At 36.7% G+C, this 27,419-nt stretch overlaps 2 protein-coding genes across 2 annotated transcripts in view; both read left to right on the top strand.

Moving 5' to 3' along the window:
- LOC133524944 (malignant T-cell-amplified sequence 1 homolog) overlaps positions 1–27,419 on the top strand; it is a 49,252-nt gene that overhangs the window by 1,019 nt on the left and 20,814 nt on the right. The window lies entirely within an intron of this gene.
- Positions 2,703–7,339, top strand: LOC133524937 (adiponectin receptor protein). Its single transcript, XM_061861100.1, has one exon. It carries the CDS (start codon positions 3,058–3,060, stop codon positions 4,216–4,218), a length of 1,161 nt encoding a protein of 386 aa, XP_061717084.1. The 5' UTR covers positions 2,703–3,057; the 3' UTR covers positions 4,219–7,339.

Genomic DNA, 27,419 nt, shown 5'->3' with positions numbered 1-27,419 from the left:
CAAAGCTATTTACATGGATACATTATTAACAATTATCAAAATAAATACGTTAGTTATATTAAGCATTTCATACAGATTACAATGGTCCCTTACACCATTCAATTTAAATGAATATTTCAGGAGTAACCGTAAATCAAAGTTTCATTTCGAGCCATATATTTGTACGAAATGTTAAAGACGCTATCCGCAGTTAGTTCAAATTTTTACCACCTTATGCGCTGGGATCGCTTTACTTACCCCCAACATGCACTTCGCACGGTCCCAATAGTGGCACTTTTATTCTTTGTCACTCCAAAGTCTTCAGAGTTAGACGGAATATATTTGTGTACATGGGTTCGTATTCTTATCAAGCATACTGATAAGCTCAGATGAAATTATTAAATAAAATTTTGTACAGAATCGTATTACAAAAATTCTAATCGAATAAATAAGTAAGCTTAGTGCTTTGTAAGTTCATCTGATTTCATATATGTATATATATATATATATATATATATAATGTATATGTATTTGTATCAATACTATTTATGTTTGTGTATTTCTTATGACTGTATTGTGTTCTGTACATGTATAAATTGTATCACCTATACCTGATGTTTTTGCACCGCCTACAACTTATCTGCTTTGCCTAAAGGTTGACTGGTAGAGAATCCCTTTCGGCATTAAGTTCGCCTATTGTACAGTGTGTTTTCTTATGTGCAATAAAGTATATAAAAAAATAAAAATATACCCCAATACTCTGGATCTCACACCGTGTCGTATTCGTATTAGACTGTCACTGTCAAGGAGAAAGCGTACGATAGATGTACAAGGAAATTGCTCCTGATGGCTGGATTTATACGGTGCACCGAACCGTTCAGTGGTCTAGTAATACGGAAGTTATTTTATAAATTGTGAATTAAGGGCGGCAAGAAGGGGATTACTAAATCGGAGTTTATAATCTCCTTACTTCCCGTGGTACAGACAATGTTTTTCATCTCATTTAAGAAGAAAATAAAAGTTTTATGCGGATTAAGTGTCTATATTCTGTTAAATAACTTTGTCAGTAGAAAAAGGCGCGAAATTTAAATTTTCTATGGCACGATAAGTTATCGTCGATACCCCCTTCGCTCGCACCTAGATTTTTTAAATGTAACGCTTTTTTCTACCGACGGAAGTTGTCTACTACAGATTATAAATACGGTATAATTACAGATATCGTCAGCCGTTCTGTTTATTGTTTAATGTAAAGGCATGAAAGGCAGAGATCCATGTGGTATACAGCCACGATTCCAAATTGTGTAAAAAAATATTTAATTTGCTCTTAACTAGTAACATTACTTGATTTAAATTTATTCAGAAAATACAATACAGATTATTACACTAGAAATTGAATAAGTAAATATCGGATACGGCAACAAAATTAACTATGATAATTATAAAATTCATAAGTCAGTCTGTCAGTAGGAGTGTGGAAGGGCGGCACCATCATCGAAACCAAATAACTTCGCTGCTGGCTTCCATTCATGGCGGGTGCCTCGAATGCACGTGCTGGGCGCTCTAATTATTGAAGTTATTATACGAGCTCTCACCCAGCCTAAAAACGCGAGGATCTGTCCCAGCGAGATGCAAGTGCTTCCCCGAGGTGTTTAACAAAGAGTAGATAATTGTGGTGCAAAAACTCCATCAAAATATAACTTTTTAATTTATTTATAACTTGATTTTTAAATAAATATTTGCCTTATACCTTCTTAGTTCATATGACTTAGAGTCGGACCAAGTTACTCTCTCTACTCTTTAGTAACATATTTTTTTCTCCCTAGTGATTTATTTTGGGACGAGAGAATAAAAACTTATAATAGTAAGAGCTTTAAACTAGGGTAGAATCAGTCATGAGAATGTGGCTTAGTATGAATCCAGATTCTAGTAGTTTTGCCTGTACAGTTAAAACCGGTTAGGAAACAGCACAGTCGAATGCGATATACGCTCCTTTTTACCTGTGCAGTTGAACTGTGCAGGCAAAACGACGCAGACACCCTAGTGTGTATGACCGCTTTAGAGGTCGCGGGTTCGAACCCCCATAGTAATGTAATTTAGACACATACTATACAATAGGGTTGTTTCCATCTACAAATCATAGGGCAGAATTGTATCCCAATAAATTCTTTTGGATTATAAGAACATGTTAAACTATTTTTAGGGGACCTGTAATGACCATATTTTTGTAAATATTTAATTTAAAATATCTTTTGGCACACGTCACGTGACCAAACTCTCAGATTGACACTGTTAAGCGATAAACAACAAATGACAAATGTCAGTTGACAGTTCGTATCTTCTACGTGTGTATGTAGTTATGTGACAAACCGTAAACTGTGACGTCACACAATTTTCAAAGAGCGTTTTGGGCGCGAAAGCATCTATCATAATATATTTTGTTAATTTAACATATTTAAAGCCGTTTTTAGTATAAAAGTTGAATTTTTGAGGCAACTTTTAGTTAATATAGAACGTAATACAAGCGTTTCAAAAAATTTGAAACGACTCTATTAATAAATTATTATACTTACCAATTTTATTCCTTTTTTTAAATGCCAGTATTGCTAGTAATGCTAGTTTCGATTAATCGATTGTTTTTCGGATTTAGTGGGGGATTGTGCACATCCCTTTTTTCGATGACAACTGATAACTGCTAAAAGTGCTCAAGAGAGAACGAGAGGGCAGAAGCGATCGGAAAATCATGGCGCTCGGAGTGTAGAATTGTAGATTGACGACAGTTACTTTCTTGCAGCTGTTCGCTCACTGCGTGATACGTCCGGAGGTCACTTGCGTTTAGACATTGATCATTAACAAAATTATAGTTCATATGTTTGTTCCGTAACATTCTGTTATTGGACGTAAATGAATTAGAGAAGTGAAATCTTGCAACATTCAACAAAAGATATTGCATTGTGTGCACTGTGGTTTTAGTGACGTAACTGGATTTCTCGCAAACTGCCCTCTTGTTTACCGTTAAAGGTCGCCTATGTGTCGTCGTGTCGTCTGATGGTTGTGATTGACGCGTGAACAACAGTCAAGATGTGGGAGTTGGATTCCGATTCGGGGTCGCAGAGCGTGTCATCCGATGGGCTGCGACGACGTCAAGGATGGGACCCCGAGGGCGAGAGCCTGGCCTCGCACATGGACGAGCTGGACGAGGTGCTCGCGGAGGAGGAGGAAGGCTGTCCTTTACCGTCCACGCCCGAGGATCAACATCTGCTCGACGCGGAGATGGCTGAAGTGTTGAAAGCGGGTGTTCTGTCAGACGAGATCGATTTGGGAGCGCTGGCTCACAACGCCGCGGAGCAAGCAGAGGAGTTTGTGCGCAAAGTCTGGGAAGCGTCGTGGAATGTGTGCCACTTCCGCCATCTACCCCGTTGGCTGCAAGACAATGACTACCTCCACAAGGGCCACCGTCCGCCCCTGCCTTCCTTCAGCGCCTGTTTCGCCTCCATCTTCCGCATCCACACCGAAACTGGCAACATCTGGACCCATCTTCTTGGTTGCGTAGCCTTTATTGGCGTCGCTATCTACTTTCTTTCTCGACCATCCATCGAAATTCAAATGCAAGAGAAAATGATTTTCGGCGTATTCTTTGTGGGAGCTATTATCTGCCTTGGCTTTTCTTTTGCATATCACACACTCCACTGTCACTCTGAAATGGTTGGTAAATTGTTTTCTAAGCTTGATTATTGTGGAATAGCATTACTTATAATGGGGTCATTTGTTCCTTGGTTGTACTATAGTTTCTATTGCCACTACAGACCAAAGATTATTTATCTATCTGTAGTGGTTGTTTTAGGAATACTTTCTATAATAGTTTCGCTTTGGGATAGATTCTCAGAGCCTAGACTGCGGCCGCTTAGAGCCGGAGTGTTTATGGGCTTCGGTCTCTCTGGGGTGGTGCCAGCTATTCACTATGGCATAACAGAGGGCTGGTTTACTCAGGTCAGCAAGGCGTCACTGGGCTGGCTCGTCCTGATGGGTCTTCTTTACATTCTTGGAGCTATGTTCTATGCCCTGCGAGTCCCGGAGAGATGGTTCCCTGGGAAGTGTGACATCTGGTTCCAGTCCCATCAGATCTTCCATGTGCTTGTGATTGTGGCAGCCTTTGTCCACTACCATGGCATCAGCGAGTTGGCCTCCTACCGGGTGACAGTCGGAGAATGCACCATGCCCCCCTCTTCCATAGCTTTTTAGCCCCTTATAAATTGTGATAGTAGACCATAAATAAATTAGTAGGAAAATACATTCAATGACTACACACATTATATTTTTTTAACAATGTTGATTTTAATTGCATTTGGATATTTATTTTTATTATTAAATCACAGTTTTTAAAGTAATAATTATGTATTTAAATAAAGCACCAAGATTTAGGAATTTATGTATAATGATTGGCTATTCTAAAGGGCTTAAAATTTATTAATTTGTCTCAAAAAGGTTTGTTAATCATTATTGTTATAATTGTTTGAATAATTACTTTCTAATGTACTTTGCACTAAATATTGCACATTTTGTTTCATTTAGCAAGTAGTTTTAGGACTTTTAGGATAGTTTTTTGCATTATTTTTAATCCTTAGATCATTCTTGTACTTAATATTCTGTTCTGTAGGGCTGAGCTGGTTGGCTTTTTATAATTTGTCACCATGCCTGTCCCATTCTAACAAGTATCTAAGTGTGAAAGTGACGGGCATAGTGACAAGTGATAAAAATGGAACCATGCTGCTACCGCTGTACAACATTTTGTTCCTGCACATAGTCCAGTGATTGTGATTGATATAAGAGAATGAACTGACCACAAGACAAGCCCAAGATTCTCATTGTATAAACATGGTCCCATTTTCCATGACCATTGAAATTGAAAATTGTATTGCCTCTTGTGCAAGATTTGAACTAATTTCAATGCTCTAATTCCTTTGTATATCATTATAGCAGTTTTCCATTTCATAACTCATTCTTCATTGATTAATGTGTGTACATAAGTGCATAGTTTGTAGTTAATTTGTTGAATCTCATATTTGGGTACTGAGACATGTGTTGGTACTTGGCAGTCTTATGTCCATACAGCAATAATTGGATACATAGTATGAAGAGTGTATAGGTATTTATTTACCTTCATTCTTTTCTGCTATTGTTTCTCTATTTCTGTATATAATGGTAATATTCTGTACATATCTTTGCAAAGTCCTTGGAAAAAATAAAAGACAAGTAAACTCAATGGTTCCATGAAATATTTGCATTGGTTTTGTATGACTGTCAAGTAAATACTAGAATAGTATTATTACGGGTCTTATGTGCTTTTTCAATACAATTTTTTATTTAACATTCCATCACTTTAAATTCAATAACCATATTTTCAGACAGATATTTTGTGAGATTGATTTTCTCTATCTTTGTTTTAGAAAACTTGAGGTTTTATCACTGCTTTTCAATTACAACAATCACAGCGCTCATCATCTCATCAACATACAAAAATAAAATCAAATTGTAGTCTGCACTAAACTAAGCATAAAGTTAATAAAAGTATATTCTAAATTGTTGTAAGTGTTCATAAATGTAAAAATTTTATGAGAAAAAAAAAGTTACGCAGGTAAGTACATACCGTAAAACTACCCAACTATAGTCCAATACTGCAACTATGGTCCACAAGTTCAAAAGGAAATTAAGTATCTATACCAATGTTCCTTTTGGTATACTCCTTTGGTTTTACCTTCCATTTATAAACATACTTTGCCTTAGAACTACAAAAATATAGTAAAATACACACCTGAACGAGAAAAATTGAGTTTATTTGTGGACCATAGTTGGGAGCTTTGGACTATAGTTGGGTGGTTTTACGGTACCTACCTTTAAAAGTATACAGTGCATTGGTATGATGCAAAAAAAGATTAAGTTATTTGTGTACCTAGGATACTATTTTAGTATTACTTAACTGAAAGACGCTGTAACAATTCCTAAAAAAAAACGTAAAAACTAAAAAAAAAACATTGCTTTATACATAAAAACATAAAAATTTGTGTTTTCGTTATTGTGATGAGTGATCCAGCACTGGCATATCAAGGATAGTCGGCTTAGATTCGACTAACAATGAAGACAATATTTTTCACGTTGTATACAGTCACCTGTAATGTCTTGGACAACAAAATATTGTGTAGAGGACTCATTAAATTTAAAGTACACTACACTTTTTTTTTGAGTTGGTGCTTATATTTACAAGCTTTTATTTAAGTTACTAGCCCTGTTAGTATGTAAGTTAGTATGTTTGTTAGTTAGTGTGGATCAAATCTTGGAAGCTAAATTTGACCTATTTCCCGTTTTCCGATTGAGCTGAAAATTTGCATACATATGTAAGTCGGGTGACCATGCAATATTATGGTACCATCGAGCTGATCTGATGATAGAGACAGGAGGTGGCCATAGGAACTCCGTGATGAAACAACGCCAACCTAATTGTGTTTGGGGTTTTTAGAATTGTCTTAGTTGCCTGTGGTAAGAAAAGTACAAAAGCTTGTACCAAAAAGATTTTTTTGCCAAAAACTTATGTTTTTCCAGTCCGTTACCATTTTACGGAAGGAACGTAAAATGTATGGAAATTTTGGGACACTTCTATTAGGACAGAAAGAGCTTGTGATTCTGAGCAGAAATAACATAAAAATCCTAAATCTGAAAAAAAAGTGTAGTAACTTTATGTGTGGCCCAGAAATATTGTGTGGTTTGTTGTTCAAGATGTGACTGTAATTTTTTTGCACATTTAAAAATTATACTACCTGTTCAGCTATGCAGTATTCCGAGCCCCATTTTTTTGACATGCGGCAGTCTACTAGAAAACTGTCGAATTGAATTCAAACGTTCACTTTGCGCTTTTTGTTTCTTATACATCCAGAACTTTGGGAACGGAACGTACTCAACTTAGCATATACTACTGGCGTTCACCGAGGGGAGGTAAAAAAATGTGAAAAATGGGTCACGTAGTATGGACATTGTTTCTTAAGGGGGTTCAAGGAATACTGCGTAGTGCAATAGGGAAAGCATGCTATTAAAATTATATTATTGGTTAATTTATTTCTGAAAAATAGAGACCCAGTTTCAAAACTGGTGTTTGGGCACAATATGGCTTCAGATATAATTTTAATACATGTGTCTAATCAAACTTATTGTACTGTTTAGAAATAAATAGAAGTTAGAGTATATCTAAAACTACAAGATGATTGAGTAAATTTAAGCATTCACTTAAGAGATATTTGTTAAAAGAATATTTTTGTTTAGCATTATTGTTTGGTGGGATAAAATTATTATGTAATAAAATAAATTATCATACTATTATCTTTTCATTGAATAAGCCATGGAGCCATATTTTAACACACTTGAAGATACTGTTACACTCCGTTTGTGTCTGTATTAAAGTAGCTACCTACTCATTGCTGATGTGAAAAGTTGTATGTGCTACATGCTACGCTACACTACACGAGATCAAAGTTAATGACATCTTGTTCTTTAGAGTCCCTCGCTACACTCATGATTCTACATTAGAAATATATAGCATGTTTCACTTGCTCTGGACTCGAAACTAGCACTCGAAAGAAATTGAACTTTGCCCCTTTATAGTACAAATAACTACATCACCAAGTGGCGAGAACATATAGTGGCTTCTATGCCTACTTTCAAGAACTGTAACTACGCGAAAATAAAGATATTAAATGAATGTTGCATTTGTATATTAAAATCATTTTCTTAGGCTAACATTAGATACCAACCAGATTGCGCATTCGTCTCATGTGAATTTTCCGTAAGAATTGCTTTGTTTAACATTTTCCTTAACAATCGTACCTAGGTACGACTTACTCGTAATCCAGTAGATACCTACATACTTGACTTGGTATTTAACTATTACTTAGCTTTAATCGATTTGTTTTGAGATATGGAGATAGAATATCGATTTGCTGTCCGAATGTTATATACTCCTGTTTATAATTGTCTATCTCTATCGTTTTTGATTCATTTGAGCGATGGAATGTGTAGGTAATAGGTAATGTATTAAATACACCGTACACCTATATACCTATGTCGCCCTTTAGATTAACAGGTACGACGTAGGGTGGGTTCGCATTAAGTCGATTAATGGCACTTAGCCATCGCTATCAATAGCGCATCGCTATCAATTAAGCGATTGTCGAGCTTAGGAGTCGATTCAGCAGATATCTGAAGGATATTGACCTCTGATCCAGACGCGATGACCTTATTCACGTTAAACTGTGACGTCAGGTTAGATTGTTTACCTGCGGCCTGCGGCGGCGCGTAATATAATTCTGGAAGACATTTAGAAGTTAAAAGTTTAAAAGTTCAATAGCGCTACCCACTAGGCTAGGACTGCCAGGAGGTCGTACTTAATAATTATAACACTACTTAATATAATATGTACTTAATATGTATGTATATGTATTTTAATATGTACTTAATTATTACAGTACTGGCCAATAAATTATTGATATTATCAACTCCATGTTTTTACGGTAGATTTTTTTTTTTATATTTGTGTTTCCACCTCACTACTTTGAGTAGTCCAGCAGTGGCAGCATGGTTCCACTTTTATTGCTTGTCACTATGCCCGTCACTTTCGCACTTACATACTTGTTAGAACGTGACAGGCATGGTGACAAATGATAAAGAGCCGACCATCTTAGCCCTACAGTAGTCCTTTGTGCGAGCGATAAGAAAATTGATCTCATGTAACGGTTTTTCAACAGGGATTTTTTTTTAAATATATGGTCAACTTATTTTTTTATTATAGCTTTTTTAGTAATATTTTGAGTCTCCTATTGTAATTCACAGTATTCCATTGTAGTATTCATCATATATTTTTATACAATGACTAGTAAAAAACCCCCTTAATGTACCCCCTTATTCATAAACATCTACTAAAGTTGACAAGCCGCTAATAATCGTTTGTCCCTTTCCATTATACCAATACGTCGGAAAAGGACAAACGATTATTAGCGGCGGCTTGTCAACTTTAGTATGTAAACGTTTATGAATATAAGGGGGTTAATCTACAAATATTGTTTACTCTATACGTGTTGAAACAAAAAACGACACTTTTTACAGCCAGTACTGTTACTTTAAGTAACCTCTTTATTGCGGTTATTTGTAATACAACGATAAGCTATTGAATTAAACTCCTTTATCACGAGACCTACTCATAAATTGCGATATGATAAAGTGACAGGTTGTACATCTACTCGAAACATCCTGGATGGACTTATTATAAATGCGAAAGTGTGTCTGTCTGTTTACCTGTCTGTCTGTCTGTTTGTTACCTCTTCACTCTTAAATCGCTGAACCGATTTAGTTGAAATTTAGTACAGAGTTTGAGTCCCGGGGAAAGGACATAAGAAATATTTTATCCCGGAACGCATTCCTTAAGGGGGTGAAATTTATCTTACATTCGGGGTGGAATTGGTGGAATTGATGCATTGCCTGATATCAAGACAATATAATTGTCTCTTAAATATTTGAATAAAAAAAAAACATATTGGGTAAAAAAGGCTGCCCAAATTACTACTTTGAGTAATGTTAATTAATGGGCAAAAGCTATATCGTACCTAATAGTTAATATTTTATCAATGGTTACACGTGATGGTGTACATATTTATTGTTTTCGAAACTGACTCACATGATATCAGCGATTCCGGCAGTTTAACTTATCTATATACACTATTACAGATATCTTTATACATAGATATAGGGCTGTGCCTATTATAGGACTGTGTTCCTCACGATATTTAAATCATAGATAGAAATTCTTTAGGCAACCCTCAACATGGAAGCGAGACCGCCTATTCTCATGTAAATTAAATATTATATGTATAGCTACAAAATTTTAATCGATCGGTGATGTGTGATGTGCTTTTGTAGAATAAAATACGATATCTGTGTTAGTCTATGGAATCTTATTAAACTAACTTTGTGCCTTATGATATGACAAAACCCCCCCTTAAGATTCATGCCTTAAACTTTGACGATTAGACGATCAAGCGTTAGGATTAGGACACTTCACGAGCATCATGCTTCATGCTTCGTAGGGATCCTGTTATTCGTCTTTTGTTTTTCATTTACCTACAAAATACTATAATTTAATCAGATTGTGACGTTGAAATGTATTTTCTTTCCTTCTTGTGGTAAACGATCCATGAGAACTATACACCGATAGTAATCCGATCAGAGAAGCCTCACTGTAAACTGAGCAGTGCCATGGAAAATTCTCCGCTAGCCTTTTCCGCCGACTACATCTGCTTGGAATTAGTAATTTGAGTAGCGTAATTTTTATCCAAATACAGATACATGTTTTGTAATGATTCTCCATACAACTTTCTTATTTGAGAGACAATTATAATAACGCATAGTTAAAGTTGAATGGCAATCATTCAATTTGAGCATATTTTTAGCAATAAGACCGCCTGTTGTTACCTGGTTCTATTTTGCTTTAAAATTCATTTGTAGTTTTACATGTATGTAAAATGTATAATTGTTGTTGCAATAAAGAATATTTACTTTACTTACTTATCTCACTTCCACCCGCTTTTTGGGATAAAAATATCCTATGTCTCTTCCCTGGGACTCAAAATGTATTTGCCAATTAATATAGAATACTAAGTATTTTATCTTTTCTTTGCCACGAGATAACCACGACATGGCATACCTTCTGTACGTAATAAGTAGAAAAGTTAATCACACACGTAGCTACGAGTATGAAAGCCTAATGACATGTAGAGTCCGTGCGGAAAGAGAAGAGTCGTGGAATGTATGGGGTCCAATACATTCCACGACTCTTCTCATTCCGAACAGACACTAATGTTGTTTACGTCTCTTAACAACCTACTATTAGCATGAACGCCAGACGGTACACAATTATCTAATTACCCAAGCTTACAACTTGCTTGCTTGTATCAAATGTCTCTTTGAGCTGAAATCCCGCGATCCCCATCCATTCGGCTTGGTCATTTTGTAAAGAAATCTAACAACTGGATCGATCAAAAAATAGTGTATATTATAAATTTATTATCGAACTTGCTCACAAAATTTTACGACAATCGGTTAAGAAATGCGACCTGACCGACAAGAAAGCCATAATAATAAATGTGTAAGGATATCTTATGATATTTATTCATTTTAAATCCTCCAACACGGCTAGCACAGCTCGCGCGATAAAGACAAATTGGTGTAGGCGCGATTTGGTGTTTGAAGTTGGCCGATTTGCGGCAAGATATGCTAGCCGAACTACACATACACCCCCCCCCCCTCCAGGTGGGGTTGGAAATGGAACCCATTACACACATCTTAAACTAAGGTTGAATTTATTTACTACATAACGTTTGGCATAAAGCTCAGCCAAACTTCATGAATATACCCACCATTTTCGTAGCAAGTTAAATTCGATATTCACCCACGTCCATTCTGCCTCAGAAATTTGATATAAAGTAGATATAACTAGATTGGTGCAACTTTCCCGATGTGCATCATTGCATACAGTATTTGCAACTGTGCCAAGTTTTGTGTTTTGATTGTCAAATAAATTTAGGAACAGGAAAGGAGTAGGACAGGGATAGCAAACCTTTATCGATTATGTCTGTTTAAAAAAAGACGCGACCTTTCCGGTTTATCCCTTAAGCCACGCATTCAATTTTGCCAGAGCTTAACTCAGCGAATTCCTTAACACCAGTTAATCATGCTTACATCACAAAGGCTGTGACTTCAGGCAAACAATCCGTCCCTAGAATTAATAACTACTACAAGGATAGAACCCTTAGGAAAAGAATTCCATACTTACTTAATAGTTTGTCTGAAGCCATAAGACGTGAAATTAATAAGACTATATTTAAATCTCCGTTAAAAACATTTTCATACATTCTAGTCAGTAAAGTCATTAAATACCTACTATAAGTTGTTTTAGTTACATAACTAGAGACTGACGACCCCACAGGCCCACAGTCAAACTCATTGTTGAGTTTTTGGGGCTACGACAATTTTTAAGAATACCATTGTATATGAATAAATAAATAATAATAATAACGCGCTACAAAACAACTAAGGGCCTACCGCGAAAAACGAAAATCGAAACTTCGTTATCTGCTCCTCTATCACACGAATATGGAAAAGCGAAAAAGAGGCAGAACGAAATTTTGATTTTAGTTTTTCCGGGTAGGCCCTCTAATGCTTACCTAGTGCTATTCGTTTAGTCCTAGAAGACATAGGACATCTTTTTGCGATTAAAAACATACAGGTAGGTTATTCAGCTTGGAGAGGGATTGTGTGTTGGATGGAATTTTGATTGCTGCATATTACTGATAATTTTCCCGTGCGTGTCCGTTGGTGTATATGTATCAAAACTAAAGGCGAATATTTTGAAGATTGTAAAAAACGTTTAGGTATGTAAGAAAAAAACTAGATAGGTGTTAATCAAGGATAATCATGCGCCCTGTTAAAGTGTTTTTTTTTTAATCTTGAAACGATTTCATATCTTAAGTAACCAATTTACTAACCTAACTTTATAACCAACCGGCATCGCGTTTGTACCTGCAATACTTGTTTTAAAAGAAAAAGGACATATATTTGTAGTATGTCGTTATAGTTAAGCCTTTTAGATTTTAGGACAATTGCATCGCACACTACTTTTATGGGTCAGTAACGAATAAAGACGTGAAGGAAATAAATTATCGTTCGTTCGTTTTACCGTTAGATGATATTGCTAGTTGGGCCGTTTATAGGAACCTTTTAACAACGATCTATCTGTATCCATACTTATGAAAGGTCAAATATTACTAATAAAGGTCGAGACACCTGCCTAAGAGGCAACAGAGAAGTGGTCATTTCCCCATACAAACGTACTCGACTGTCTCCTCCGTGGTTTTTGCAGCTACAGCAATGATTTTTTCAACACAAATTATTATTATTAATATCTGTGTCGAACGTGCTTTTTTTGATGTTTTTGTTTCTTAAGGCGCCAGTGCACTTCAAATATTCGCAAAAACGGCGTAATTTACAAGGCCGCAAAGAGAAGCATGGTATTCAAACCTGACATCAATTAGCCTAAAAAGCAAAAGAGTCCGACAGATAATTTCATTACCATTTAGATCTCAGTACCTGGGCGACCGAGCGTTGCTCGGTTATAACTATTTATTGTAATATGGTGGTGTATAGGTGATAATCTTAACTACATTTTTTTACTAAATTAAACTTGTCTAAAACAATAAAAATTAAAAAATTATATATAAACTTGAACATATAAAAAAAAAAACAAAAGTTAGTCACCGGGCGAGATTCGAACCCGTAACACTCGTTTAGCAGTCCGCGTCTTAATAACCCGCTGGACCAGACGGACAGTGGCCGGCAACACGAAATTAGCGACCATATTCTGCGTCGAAAGAAAAACGCATGAAAACTCGAATACACGCGTTTTCCCAAACATAAGACTAATCTAGATAGATTGTATACCCCCAAAAACCCCCATATACCAAATTTCACCGAAATCGTTATAGCCGTTTCCGAGATCACAGAAATATATATACATATATATATATATATATATAAAAGAATTGCTCGTTTAAAGGTATTAGATAATTTCGTTACATTTGGTTAAGTTTTGGAGGAGGCAGCAGTCGAGTACGAAACATCGTTTTTTGGGATTTTTACGCAGGATTTTTCGCCTAACCTGGCGTTGTCCTTATCGCACTAGTTTTAAGAACCGCTTCCATTAGCGAGACGTATATATCCACCTAAAATATTCAAATCTCAGTTCCCGTATCCTCCTAAGGGCCAGCTGAACCCAACCGTCTATCAAATGTCATCGTATGGGAGAGATACCTAGTACCTACTTCATATCCTGTACCATCTGCTTGCTTTCAACGTTCGGTCAATGAATTTAATTTTAGGGCCATTTTATATTTCGTACCTTGTCACAGTACTTTACAGTGACAATATTAAGAGGTCCCTAGCGACTTTCATATCGATTGTCAGATTGTTACTGTAACAAGGTACGAAATGGTACCTACTGAAATTATGTTCTCTGACTGTACGAGTTCACAATTCAAAACTCAAACTCTTGTGTTAGGCGCACTGCGCTGTTAGAGCCCATGCAGAGAAAGAGGATGAGATATTTTTAAGTTGTATTTTTTTTAATTGAATTTTCTGACGAAAGGTAGCAGCAGAATTAATAGGAACAACTTAAATTATATAAAACAAACTTAGAAACAAATTTAAATTATATAAATACGTATATATATCATTTATATCAAATGCGATTGGGATTTTGGCGTCCCGCCCGAACAGCCGCATATCTCCATTTTGCGCATTACGGGATTGTTAGAGTCCAATCACTCACAGTTTTTGAGGAAAAAAAAAATTTGTTTACGTGCTTAATTCTTTCTGCGCCCATCGCTGCAGTTATAATTCATTCTGTAGCTAAGTACAGTCGCCATCAGATATATCGGAGCGGTCATGGTGCTCAAAAATATCTGAACACGCACTCCAGCGCCTTGACAATAGAGGCGTGTACGGATTTTCAATATTTTCATGCTGTGTTCACCAATCAATAGACTTATTCTCGAGGAATGATTAATTTGTTTGTGTAACCCGTGCGAAGCCGGGGCGGGTCGCTAGTGAAAAGTCAGACTGAACGTGATTTAGTATTGCTTAGAATATTTAAATGTTTTTTTAATACAGTTGCTCATAAAGTGCTATTTTACATAGCTGTTTAGCGTGCGGAAAGTTGGATTTCGCGAACTAGTGCTTATTACTTTTCCACGTGTTCCAATTCATGACTACTTATTGAAGAGTGTTAATGTTAGTTTCCTTTAAAAGTCGTAATCAACATAAAAACATACTGTTTATGTAAAAATAATAAATTTAAGCATATTTCATATATCATTACTTACCTCTTCATCATTATAACACGTTTATTTTTTAATATTGAATATTGAAAAACCATTCTTAATAAGTTGTCTGAATGGAACGGATTAGCTGCCGAAACGCCTGTCAAACCAGAGGCGTTTTTTCTTACCGCAAGAATGTTTTAAGTTTCCAAAGGCAACATTCGATATTGTTTTCATACAATTTAAATATACGATAGGTACACAAATAATCGTAAAATACTTAGGTAATAATAGTATAATATTTTATATTTACAATTGTTTCTGTCTTATAGTACATGCATAAAAAAAGTACTTGTTGTTTTTATTATTTTTTCGCAACTGTATTAATAAACGTCGTTCGCTACACGTGCGATGTAATTCTTCACTCGTCCCGATATCTCGGTACTCGTGAAGTAATGACATACTTTCCGCACTAGCATCGAAATGTACTATTTTTACTCTTCATAACATCGGTCTTCCTGAATTGTTAACGTGGATAATACTCGACACGTGTCGAGCATTTATTTATTTACGACATATTACAAAACAGCCACCCACGCCGCGTCTATCTTTAGATCCACAATCCCGACATAAGCAATACGTGAGACAAATCTACCCTTTAGAAGTAATAACACAATACATATATCTTATTATTTCACTTCTCAACAACAATACAGAGAATACAGCAATTTGAGTAGAGATCTTCCTCAGACAACCTTAAGAGGGAAGTATATACCACGCGACCGTCCATCACAAAAATAGAAAACGTTTTTCCACTTCTAAATATTTACCATCATCCATGATTTTTAGGGTTCCGTAGTCAAATGGCAAAAAACGGAACCCTTATAGATTCGTCATGTCCGTCTGTCTGTCCGATTCTGTCACAGCCACTTTTTTCCGAAACTATAAGAGCTATACTGTTCAAACTTAGTAAGTGGATGTATTCTATGAACCGCATTAAGATGTTCACACAAAAATATAAAAATAACAATAAATTTTGGGGGTTCCTCATACTTAGAACTGAAACTCAAAAAATCTTTTTTCATCAAACCCATACGTGTGGGGTATCTATGGATAGATCTTCAAAAATGATATTGAGGTTTCTAATATCATTTTTTTCTAAAATGAATAGATTGCGCGAGAGACACTTCCAAAGTGGTAAAATGTGTGTCCCCCCCCCGTAACTTCTAAAATAACAGAATGAAAAAACTAAAAAAAATATATGATATACATTGTCATGCAAACTTCCACCGAAAATTGGTTTGAACGAGATCTAGTAAGTAGTTTTTTTTAATACGTCATAAAATTAAAAAAAAAAATTTTTTTTCATCAAACCCATACGTGTGGGGTATCTTTGGATAGGTCGTCAAAAATGATATTTAGGCTTCTAATATCATTTTTTTCTAAACTGAATACTTGAATAGTTTGCGCGAGAGACACTTCCAAAGTGAAAAAATGTGTGCCCCCCCCCCACCCCCCCCCTGTAACTTCTAAAATAACAGAATGAAAAATCTAAAAAATATATATGATATACATTACCATGCAAACTTCCACCGAAAATTGGTTTGAACGAGATCTAGTGAGTAGTTTTTTTTTAATACTTCATAAAATTTAAAAAAAATTTTTTTCATCAAACCCATACGTGTGGGGTATCTATGGATAGGTCTTCAAAAATGATATTTAGGTTCCTAATATAATTTTTTTCTAAACTGAATATTTTGCGCGAGAGACACTTCCAAAGTGGTAAAATGTGTGTCCAAAGTGGTAAAATGTTGAACAAGATCTAGCAAGTAGATTTTTTTTTAATACGTCTCAAATGGTACGGAACCCTTCATGCGCGAGTCCGACTCGCACTTGGCCGCTTTTTTAGTATGTTATTGACACAATGAAAATCTAGGTTTATAAGTTTTCCTTTTTTTTTGTTAAACGAAAAATATACACCTAGAATATAAATATATTATGCTTGTTGAAATGAAATCGAGCAATACCTACTTTACATGACAATGCAGTAACAGACTGACTAAATAGGTAAACAAACCTAGTTAGTTAGTCAGTTATTGCTACTAATGTTTATTGTTAGCTTAATGTTTATCTAGTCTGCCTATCTAAAGCTATTACAATTGTTTGTAAGAAATCGCACTCGCAATATAAATAAATATAGCTATAAATTAAGTAAGCAATAACTTACTTGACAATGTTGGAGGGTAGAATAAGTTTTCTGCCAACAAACTGCTATGCAGTTTGGCAGAGAAGTGATCATAGCCGGTGTAACTTCTCTTTTATAAATAATAAAAAAAAAAAACAAGTGATCGACATCAAAATCAAAGTGATTTAGTTAGTGGAAAACGTTTTCTTTTCTCCCGAAATGGAATTTCATAGAAAAAGTACCGTTATTTTGCTTAGGATCGCAAAACTATTCTTCCCTCTTAAGGTAGGGAACTAGCGAACTAGAGGTAAACCAAGCTAAGTTGGCACTGATTTTGATGGTCCAGACTGGCGCCATCTAATAGATCAAAGGCCAAAGGTATAGCAGCATCTTTTCGAGCGATGGCGCCATAACCTGTAGGTAGTGCCCGGTAAGATGGCGCCGTGTGTATGTGTTAAATTCAATTAAATACATATTCAGTGAAAGAATAAGGATCAAAATAAAACGGTGTTCTAAAAGTTTTAATTATGTGTCGAAAGATGGCAGTAAATTAACATGGCTATAAAGTTTTCTTTGACAATACACTTCTATTTCAAATTCTCTTTGCTAATACGATTAGCTCCGCTGTCTTGGATAAGATAAATATAGATCAAGCAAGTTACGTTCACGGCCATCTGGCATCGTACTCGATTCAAGAATGGCATTCCATAGCTATATTAAAACAAAACACAGGTGACACCTCTGAAGTTGCTTTCCTTTGCATATCGTCTGCCGAATATTCCTGCGGTGGCAGCATGATGCTTCCACGGTTGATTTTATCGCCTGTCACTATGTAATGTAAGTACGTCCGTCACTTTCGCAAAACATACAAAAGTAAAAAAAAAAAACAAAAAAAAATCTTTATCCTCTATAAACATCATTAAATAATAATCTTTATTATTGTGTGATGAGCATGGATATTTGATCCTGAGTCATGGGTGTTTTCTATGTATTTAAGTATTTATAAATATTTATATATTATATATATCGTTGTCTAAGTACCCTCAACACAAGCCTTATTGAGCTTACTGTGGGACTTAGTCAACTTGTGTAATAAAGTCCTATAATATTTATTTATTTATTTATATTTATTTATTTATTGGTGGAATTGACTTATATTTATTTTTTCCTTCTTATGACCTCAGGAATACGTGGTAAAAAAAATCCGTTTCCTCGCAGGTACCTTGTAAAAGATCGCTCTCCCCCGTGAAAAAAAAGATTCTTGAGACCACGAAACGTCGGAGATAATTTTAAGGCTTAATTATACGCGATTTTTTATTATTTATTATTAGTCATAGTCATTTATTTATAATATTATAAATGTTACAGGTCAAGTCATTTAGGTATTAATCAGTTGCAATATAACATTCAAAATACTTAATTAAAATATTCGGATTGGTACCATGTCAATTATTCAATTAGGCATTATTAAGTTGCAAATAAACATATTTTTCCTAGCGTTTGTCCGGGCTTATTGCCGGTTCGGCTGGGATCCGCTTGGCAACTAATCCCAAGAATTGGCGCAGGCACTAACTTTTACGAAAGCGACTGCCATCTGACCTTCCAACCCAGAGGCCTTAAGGTCTTCGCACACTATACCAATTCCACACCAACTCAACTCACTTTTGGTTCACCTTAGTGGACGACGAGTGGACGACGCGTAGACCATCCGACAGTTACCTAAATTTTAAATATTATACTATAGGACGTACAAGATAAGGCTTTAATTTCAATATATAATTTTGAGTCTAGTGGCTGTTGAGTTGTAACAATGTGCTAAGACCTTTATTGGATTAGAGATACTTGCCAATTTTAAATAATGATTTAGGTTTTATAGTGAAATAAGTATTATTTTAGGTGACTTGTAGAAAAAGTATTGTATGCCATAGTGATAACTCAACTCTCTCTCTCTCTCTCTCTATTATATCGTGAATGTATAAAATACTATTACACGCCTCTAAAACACTATAACAATGAGGTCGTGTACATATATTTTTGGACTCTTTACTTTGGACTTATTATTTAAGCTAACGTGGGTTGTAAACACGTTTGCGAACTCAACAGTACGAGTATAGTAATTTGGTTGATTTTCCTTTCAGTCAGGTCAGACATCACCTGTCAAAGGCATTCTCTTGTAAAAGAGATGTCTGTTTGTTAATTAACTGCTAATTGAAAACTGTGAATAATTAAATAATGAACATTTATTTATTGTTTGTTTCCAAGTATTTTAAATTTTAATTTATGTTGTGGTAGGTTTGAATAATAAAGTTTTATACCGACTTCAAAAAGGAGGAGGTTACTATGATTACACGGAACTTAATAGAACGATTTCCAAAATATATTTTTTGTGTAAGAGGGTATTATGTTTCTAGTTGATTCCATTGTTATCAGGTCAGGATCTGACGACGGGGCCCTGGAGAATGCGAGAGAACTCTTTCAATATTAGAGAGAGAGAGAGAGAGAGAGAGATTTTTATGTGTATCCAAGTATACATTACATTACTTGGTAACATTTTGGCACATTGACCCTGAGGTATAGCAAAACATTCTTAATACTAAAACAAATACATATAAGGTTTATAATTATGGATTATGACATATGTGACGAACATAACGTGACTTAAAATAGCATAAATATTATGCGTAATTGCGTAGGTAACAATAAATTAGGAACGATTTAGTCACACTTAAAGTGATATCGTTTTTAGGGTTCCGTACCTCAAAAGGAAAAACGATATTAGTTATTTACGATACAAGTGCGAAAAATAGGAAATTCGTAACGAGTGGCGATAAATTAAAACACGACCGAAGTTCGATCGACACGAGTTGCGAATTAGGTACCTATTCGCACATGTATCGTACAACGTTTTACAGTGCATATGACCCTTTAAATTTTCGACATAGTTACATAATGTGCTAATTTACGCACTAGTGTTGAAGAGTAGGACCTTATGCTGTACTGTAAATTAAATTATTTCACAGTACCTACCTAATTTTGTATTAATATGCCTATATGTATATCTTATTTATTAGTATCACATTTGATAAATATAGATAACGCTGTGTAAAGTAAACACGAAATGAACTTTGAACACGAATGGAGGTACGTGGACGAATGATTATTGATTAAGCACCTTTAGTTTTAGGGTTTCATGTTTTCTTTCAAGAATTAGGAAAAAAAGTCAGTTGTAGTATCTTCCATTTCTGTAATTTTTTCAGTATTTTCCATCACCCAAATCTCAAAAGCCCTCTAGAAACACGATTTAATTGACTCGGCTCGGCCTTACCCACAACCGGTATCAATGTGTTCGGACAGTTCTCCTGATCACCGTACATGCGGTAGTAAAGCGGAAAAATGGTGGAGGGGATAGTAATGACGTCACAAAGATGGCGGCCGGACCTATTCTTTTTGGCGGTGTATCTCGAAAACCACTTAACCGATTTTAATCATCGAGGTGTCAAATAATAGCTTATATTATGGAGATTATTTCCTTTTCTACAAACATTTACGTGAAACCTATAGGAAAAAAAATAATCACAAAAAACAGTTTTTTTATAAAATTATTATTTTTTATTTTGTAAAAATCTCCGTAAATATTAGCATTTCGCAAATTTTGTTTAATATAAAACATATTGCTTCATTATCAAGGAATATAATGAGCCTTAAAACATACAGATCGAGTAATAAACAATGAAGCTACACTCATTTATTTGCGCATGGGTAACGATAACTGGCTTTTACCGGTCGAAACTGTGGTGACTGTTACGATACGTATTGAATGGAATTTATAGAGTATCGGTTTTAATTACTGAAATTATAATGACAATTATAAAAACCAGACACAATAATGTTACCTTACTTCGACGTTTAGTCTCTTTTTTCGTCTTAATCATAGGTAGGTACATATTTCTTTTTACTTAAAAATTTTATACAGGGTGAACTTTTAACCACCAGTCATACTCTGCGCAGCGACTTTATAGGTCATACTTAACAACTTTTACTATGGGACCAATTCCGAAATCGCGAAAAAAATTTTGACTGTCCCATATAAAGGTGCGACCAACTTTACCAGACCAACACTTTTCCAAACTGAGCTACAGCTGTCCGATGAAGTTAAGTACTTAGGACTAACTCTCGACAATAAACTCAATTGGAACAACCACATCAACAAACGGATAGACAAGGCGGGAGTTGTCTTCTGGCAGTGCAGAAGGATGATTGGTAAGAGGTGGGGACTCAACCCGAAAATTACCCTCTGGCTCTATAAGACGATAATCCGCCCCTTACTCTGTTACGGTGCTCTGGTTTGGTGGCCAAGAACAAACCTAGGCAACGTACGAGACAAACTACAAATACTTCAAAGGCTCGCATGCGCGGCCACCACTGGCTGCACGAGGTCTACCCCGACTGCAGCCATGGAGGTCATGCTAAACCTTCCACCGCTGCACCTACACATACAGCAAGAGGCCAGTCTCTCAGCGGTAAGGTTGCGAACCCTCAAGATATGGTCTAACATCACAGGAGCTCTTCACACAAAATGCCTGGAAAAGGTGTATGACGAATTTCCAGTGCTTAGGTCAGGCACGGACCGGATTCACAAACAAGCTATCTTCGATAAAAGGTACAAAATACAGTTATATGAGGACGACAATCATGAAGGACTCAATCCCCGGGAGCTGAGAATCTTCACTGATGGGTCCAAAACAGACAGCGGATCGGGCTCTGGAACCTTCTCAGAAGACCTGAACATGTCGATCACCACTCCGCTAGGAGCCCATAACTCGGTATTCCAAGCTGAGTGCATGGGCATCATAAACGCGGCGGCTGCCATCACTGCAAGGAAGGTAGTAGGATCCTCCATCCGCATACTCTCCGAGAGTGAACTTTTAACCACCAGTCATACTCTGCGCAGCGACTTTATAGGTCATACTGAACAATTTTTACTATTAGTAGTCCCCAAGCCGCTCCGAGGCTAGATTTAATTGACTCAGCTCGGCCTTACCCACAACCGGTATCAATGTGTTCGGGCGTTTCTCCTGATCACGGTACATGCGGTAGTAAAGCGGAAAAATGGTGGGAGGGGATAGTAATGACGTCACAAAGATGGCGTCCGGACCTATTCTTTTTGGCGGTGTATCTCGAAAACCACTTAACCGATTGTATTCATCGAGGTGTCAACTAATAGCTTATATTATGGAGATTATTTTCTTTTTACAAACATTTACGTGAAACCTATAGGAAAATAATAATCACAAAAAAACATTTTTTTTTATACATTTGGTTGGTCGGTTTGTCTTATGTTTTAAAGCAGTAAAATCTTTCAAGTCGAAACACAGTATAAATATACATTTTGTTGTCTAATCTAAAAGTATGATGTTCATTGTTTAAGACTGATTAGTGATTACTGAATTAAATAACGTGCTATTTGTTATTTTTGTTTTATTTTTTAAATCAGGTATTAATTTATTCACTATGTATCACTATACAGGCAAAATGTGTATCATAGTTGGTCTGTAAGTACTTACTACTTGTGTCGAATATAGGTATAAGATGAAATTTTAACCACCAGCCATACTCTGCGCAGTGACTTTACAGGTCATACTGAACAACTTTTATTATGGGACCAATGCCGAATTACGCAAGAAAATTTGGATCTGGAATGACACCCACTGGCTGTGCCCTACCACACAAAGCGAGATGACATTCACAATGCCCATACCTCTCTTTTGGACGTAGTTTAAGGACGTACCCGGGTCCATGACGCATGCTCGCCACACCGCTGCTTAAAATAAGCTGACGCACCGTAAATTGAACTGCGTAAAAATCGCAAAAAATATTACACGGAGATCTTATGGCAGACACCGTACCGGTGACGTAAAAGACGCAACTGTTTTGCGAACAAAAAAGATTCGCGTGAAGCACGTCACTGCGATTCCGTACCGTCACCGTTTTTTAAACAGCGGTGTGGGGAGCATGCGTCAAAAACGGTACGCATACGACGCGTCACTGCGATTCCGTATCGTGACCGTTTTTTAAGCTGCGGTCTGGTCGCACCTTGTATTGTATTGTATTGTATTCGGGCGATTTTTCCGCAACTCGACGACTTGCGCCTATTTTGCGTGATATGTTGGGGGTGGGCTAGTCCTGCCAGCCCAGCTCCTCGAGGAATCCTATCAAACCTTTGATGTTGAGTAGGACCTCGGGGAGGTCTCTCGGAGATCCGAGATGTTTAGCCCTGTATGGAGTCACTCCGATGCATTCCAGCACCACGTGAGAGGCTGTTTCTTCTGTCTCCATGCAACCTCGGCACAGGGGACTGTCTGTGACACCTGTTGTGAAAAGATGTTTGTTAAATAGTCCATGACCTGTTATGACACTGGTTACCATACTCAGTCGGACCTTCCCTAGTTGCAGGAGCGCCCTTGTGAGTTTTCCGTTGATGCCAGGCATGGCTTCTTTTGCCTGTCTGCATCCAGTCTGGTTCAGCCAGTGTTCTGTGTGTAGTTTCCCTGTACGTGCCAGCAGCATTGAGCGTACCTTGCTAAATGGTATCGGAAGAATCGGTTCCGGACCAATCGCCCCCGCATTCGATCCTTGCCTGGCAAGCTCGTCCGCAGCATCGTTACCTCGGGATCCACTGTGTCCCTTGATCCATTGTAGGGTGATCTTGTTATTATGACATACCTCCATTAGTCGTTCGTGGCATTCGTGTATAAGTTTGGATGTAACTATATGGCTATTTAGAGCCATTAAGACTGCTCTACTCTCGGAGAGTATGCGGATGGAGGATCCTACTACCTTCCTTGCAGTGATGGCAGCCGCCGCGTTTATGATGCCCATGCACTCAGCTTGGAATACCGAGTTATGGGCTCCTAGCGGAGTGGTGATCGACATGTTCAGGTCTTCTGAGAAGGTTCCAGAGCCCGATCCGCTGTCTGTTTTGGACCCATCAGTGAAGATTCTCAGCTCCCGGGGATTGAGTCCTTCATGATTGTCGTCCTCATATAACTGTATTTTGTACCTTTTATCGAAGATAGCTTGTTTGTGAATCCGGTCCGTGCCTGACCTAAGCACTGGAAATTCGTCATACACCTTTTCCAGGCATTTTGTGTGAAGAGCTCCTGTGATGTTAGACCATATCTTGAGGGTTCGCAACCTTACCGCTGAGAGACTGGCCTCTTGCTGTATGTGTAGGTGCAGCGGTGGAAGGTTTAGCATGACCTCCATGGCTGCAGTCGGGGTAGACCTCGTGCAGCCAGTGGTGGCCGCGCATGCGAGCCTTTGAAGTATTTGTAGTTTGTCTCGTACGTTGCCTAGGTTTGTTCTTGGCCACCAAACCAGAGCACCGTAACAGAGTAAGGGGCGGATTATCGTCTTATAGAGCCAGAGGGTAATTTTCGGGTTGAGTCCCCACCTCTTACCAATCATCCTTCTGCACTGCCAGAAGACAACTCCCGCCTTGTCTATCCGTTTGTTGATGTGGTTGTTCCAATTGAGTTTATTGTCGACAGTTAGTCCTAAGTACTTAACTTCATCGGACAGCTGTAGCTCAGTTTGGAAAAGTGTTGGTCTGGTAAAGTTGGTCGCACCTTTATATGGGACAGTCAAAATTTTTTTCGCGATTTCGGAATTGGTCCCATAGTAAAAGTTGTTAAGTATGACCTATAAAGTCGCTGCGCAGAGTATGACTGGTGGTTAAAAGTTCACCCTGTATAAACTTTTTAAGTAAAAAGAAATATGTACCTACCTATGATTAAGACGAAAAAAGAGACTAAACGTCGAAGTAAGGTAACATTATTGTGTCTGGTTTTTATAATTGTCATTATAATTTCAGTAATTAAAACCGATACTCTATAAATTCCATTCAATACGTATCGTAACAGTCACCACAGTTTCGACCGGTAAAAGCCAGTTATCGTTACCCATGCGCAAATAAATGAGTGTAGCTTCATTGTTTATTACTCGATCTGTATGTTTTAAGGCTCATTATATTCCTTGATAATGAAGCAATATGTTTTATATTAAACAAAATTTGCGAAATGCTAATATTTACGGAGATTTTTACAAAATAAAAAATAATAATTTTATAAAAAAACTGTTTTTTGTGATTATTTTTTTTCCTATAGGTTTCACGTAAATGTTTGTAGAAAAGGAAATAATCTCCATAATATAAGCTATTATTTGACATCTCGATGATTAAAATCGGTTAAGTGGTTTTCGAGATACACCGCCAAAAATAATAGGTCCGGCCGCCATCTTTGTGACGTCATTACTATCCCCTCCACCATTTTTCCGCTTTACTACCGCATGTACGGTGATCAGGAGAACTGTCCGAACACATTGATACCGGTTGTGGGTAAGGCCGAGCTGAGTCAATTAAATCTGGCCTCTGAGCGGCTTGGCGACCGTACTAACATTAGTTTGTCTTGTTTGCTGCACATAAGTTGTTAGGATTCAGCGTTATGATCTAGACTGGCAGTTAAATCTATTTTTGTCTACTCTACGGCTGCCGCCTTCTGCCGGCTACTATGAATAGCAAAGGACTAAGCAGACAAACAGGATGGCCAAATTGTTAGAGCAAATCTTTTCTGAACGTACGCAATTCACAGATACAAAAAAAAACGTCCATAATTCAAGAAAATTTCGTGATAAACGCCTTTCTTCCCCTTTTTTTTAGGGTTCCGTAGCCAAATGGCAAAAAACGGAACCCTTATAGATTCCTCATGTCCGTCTGTCTGTCCGATTATGTCACAGCCACTTTTTTCCGAAACTATAAGAGCTATACTGTTCAAACTTGGTAAGTAGATGTATTCTATGAACCGCATTAAGATTTTTACACAAAAATAGAAAAAAAAAAATTTGGGGTTTCCCCATACATAGAACTGAAACTCAAAAAATATTTTTTCATCAAACCCATACGTGTGGGGTATCTATGGATAGGTCTTCAAAAATGAAAAAAATTAAAAATATTTATTTCGTAACTTATAAGTAAACTTTTTACATCTGTGCCGATGCCTCTTTTTAAGTAATGAATATACTTGTATTAAGATGATGATATTTAGGTTTCTTAATCTTTGCCGTATCTACGTACATTCACTTGTCGTTTTTTTTAAATATCTGCCAGATAAAAGTCCTTTCCATTAATTAACAGTCCTAATCGTAAATGCAATTACGGGTTTGTTTGTCTTGATTGCGCTTTGTAAGCATTGAAATGTCGTTCGATGACCTATAACCGCTAGATATGAACAGAAACACTCTTAAGACGGGGCTATTGTACTTTTTATATTTAATTCTCTCACATTATAATCAAGGGTAAATGTCATGGAGTAAGTTACACGGAAACTTGACCTTATTTCCTAAAGTAGATTCCAATTTAACCAAAAGTTGGCTCTATAGTTCGTGCCATCCACGTTGACGCGTAGATTTGTCAAATCTAACCTTTAAAAACACGAAATTACGAATCAAGTCACGCGTCTTCGTGAATGACACGATCTTTATGCTCCCAAGATTTTTGCAGTTTCGAATTTGGAACCTTCTTTTAGTCCATTACTTATACTTAGTTCCAAATTCGATACAAATCCCTCAAAAGGATATCGGGACTGACCTGACCGCCGCGTGCATATAATGACGTTATTGTATACGTAATAGGAGTCAATGAAAACTTATTCAATTGTTTACTTTAGTCCCGGGCAATAAATTCTAAATTCAAACTGGTTTGCCAATAGCCGTTATGCGTGTATCGCGGTTACACAAAGGTCACATGCCTATCAGTCACGTGTTCATATTAATTGTTTGTGTATATATTACAACTTACATTTATGTGCCTGATTATATTATAACGGGGTTATAACCCTCTGCGATATGCGTATGGCATGTGAATATCACGTGTGGTTGCGGTATTACTGGGAGTTTTCAGAAAATAGTGTAGGTTACTTACCCAATAAGCAAGAGTAGGTAGTTAAGAAAAGTTAATAGACGCAGTTTTGTGACGACAATTAAGTATGAAATCTTCATGGGAATAAACTTTTTGCCTTTTTTACACTGTAATAACACCAAAACCAAGTTTTTATTGAAATTTAATGCTTAATTATTGTCATAAAACTGTCAGTGAATAACTTTTCTTAACAACTCACGGTAATTGGGATTTGGGTACAATAGTTTCTGAAAACTCCCTACTTACTATAATTAAGTGTATGCGTAATTAACATATGTTTTAACATTATGAGTTCTATGAATACTTCAACAGTATTTAAATTAAAACAGAAACCATATGCAAATCCCGAGTTCAACCGAATTGAGAACCTCCCCCT

This window comes from Cydia pomonella, chromosome 14 (genome assembly GCF_033807575.1).
Source record: "Cydia pomonella isolate Wapato2018A chromosome 14, ilCydPomo1, whole genome shotgun sequence".
NCBI lineage: Eukaryota > Metazoa > Arthropoda > Insecta > Lepidoptera > Tortricidae > Cydia > Cydia pomonella.
Note: the sequence above shows the minus strand (reverse complement) of the source record. Positions and strands in the feature narration are given on the sequence as shown.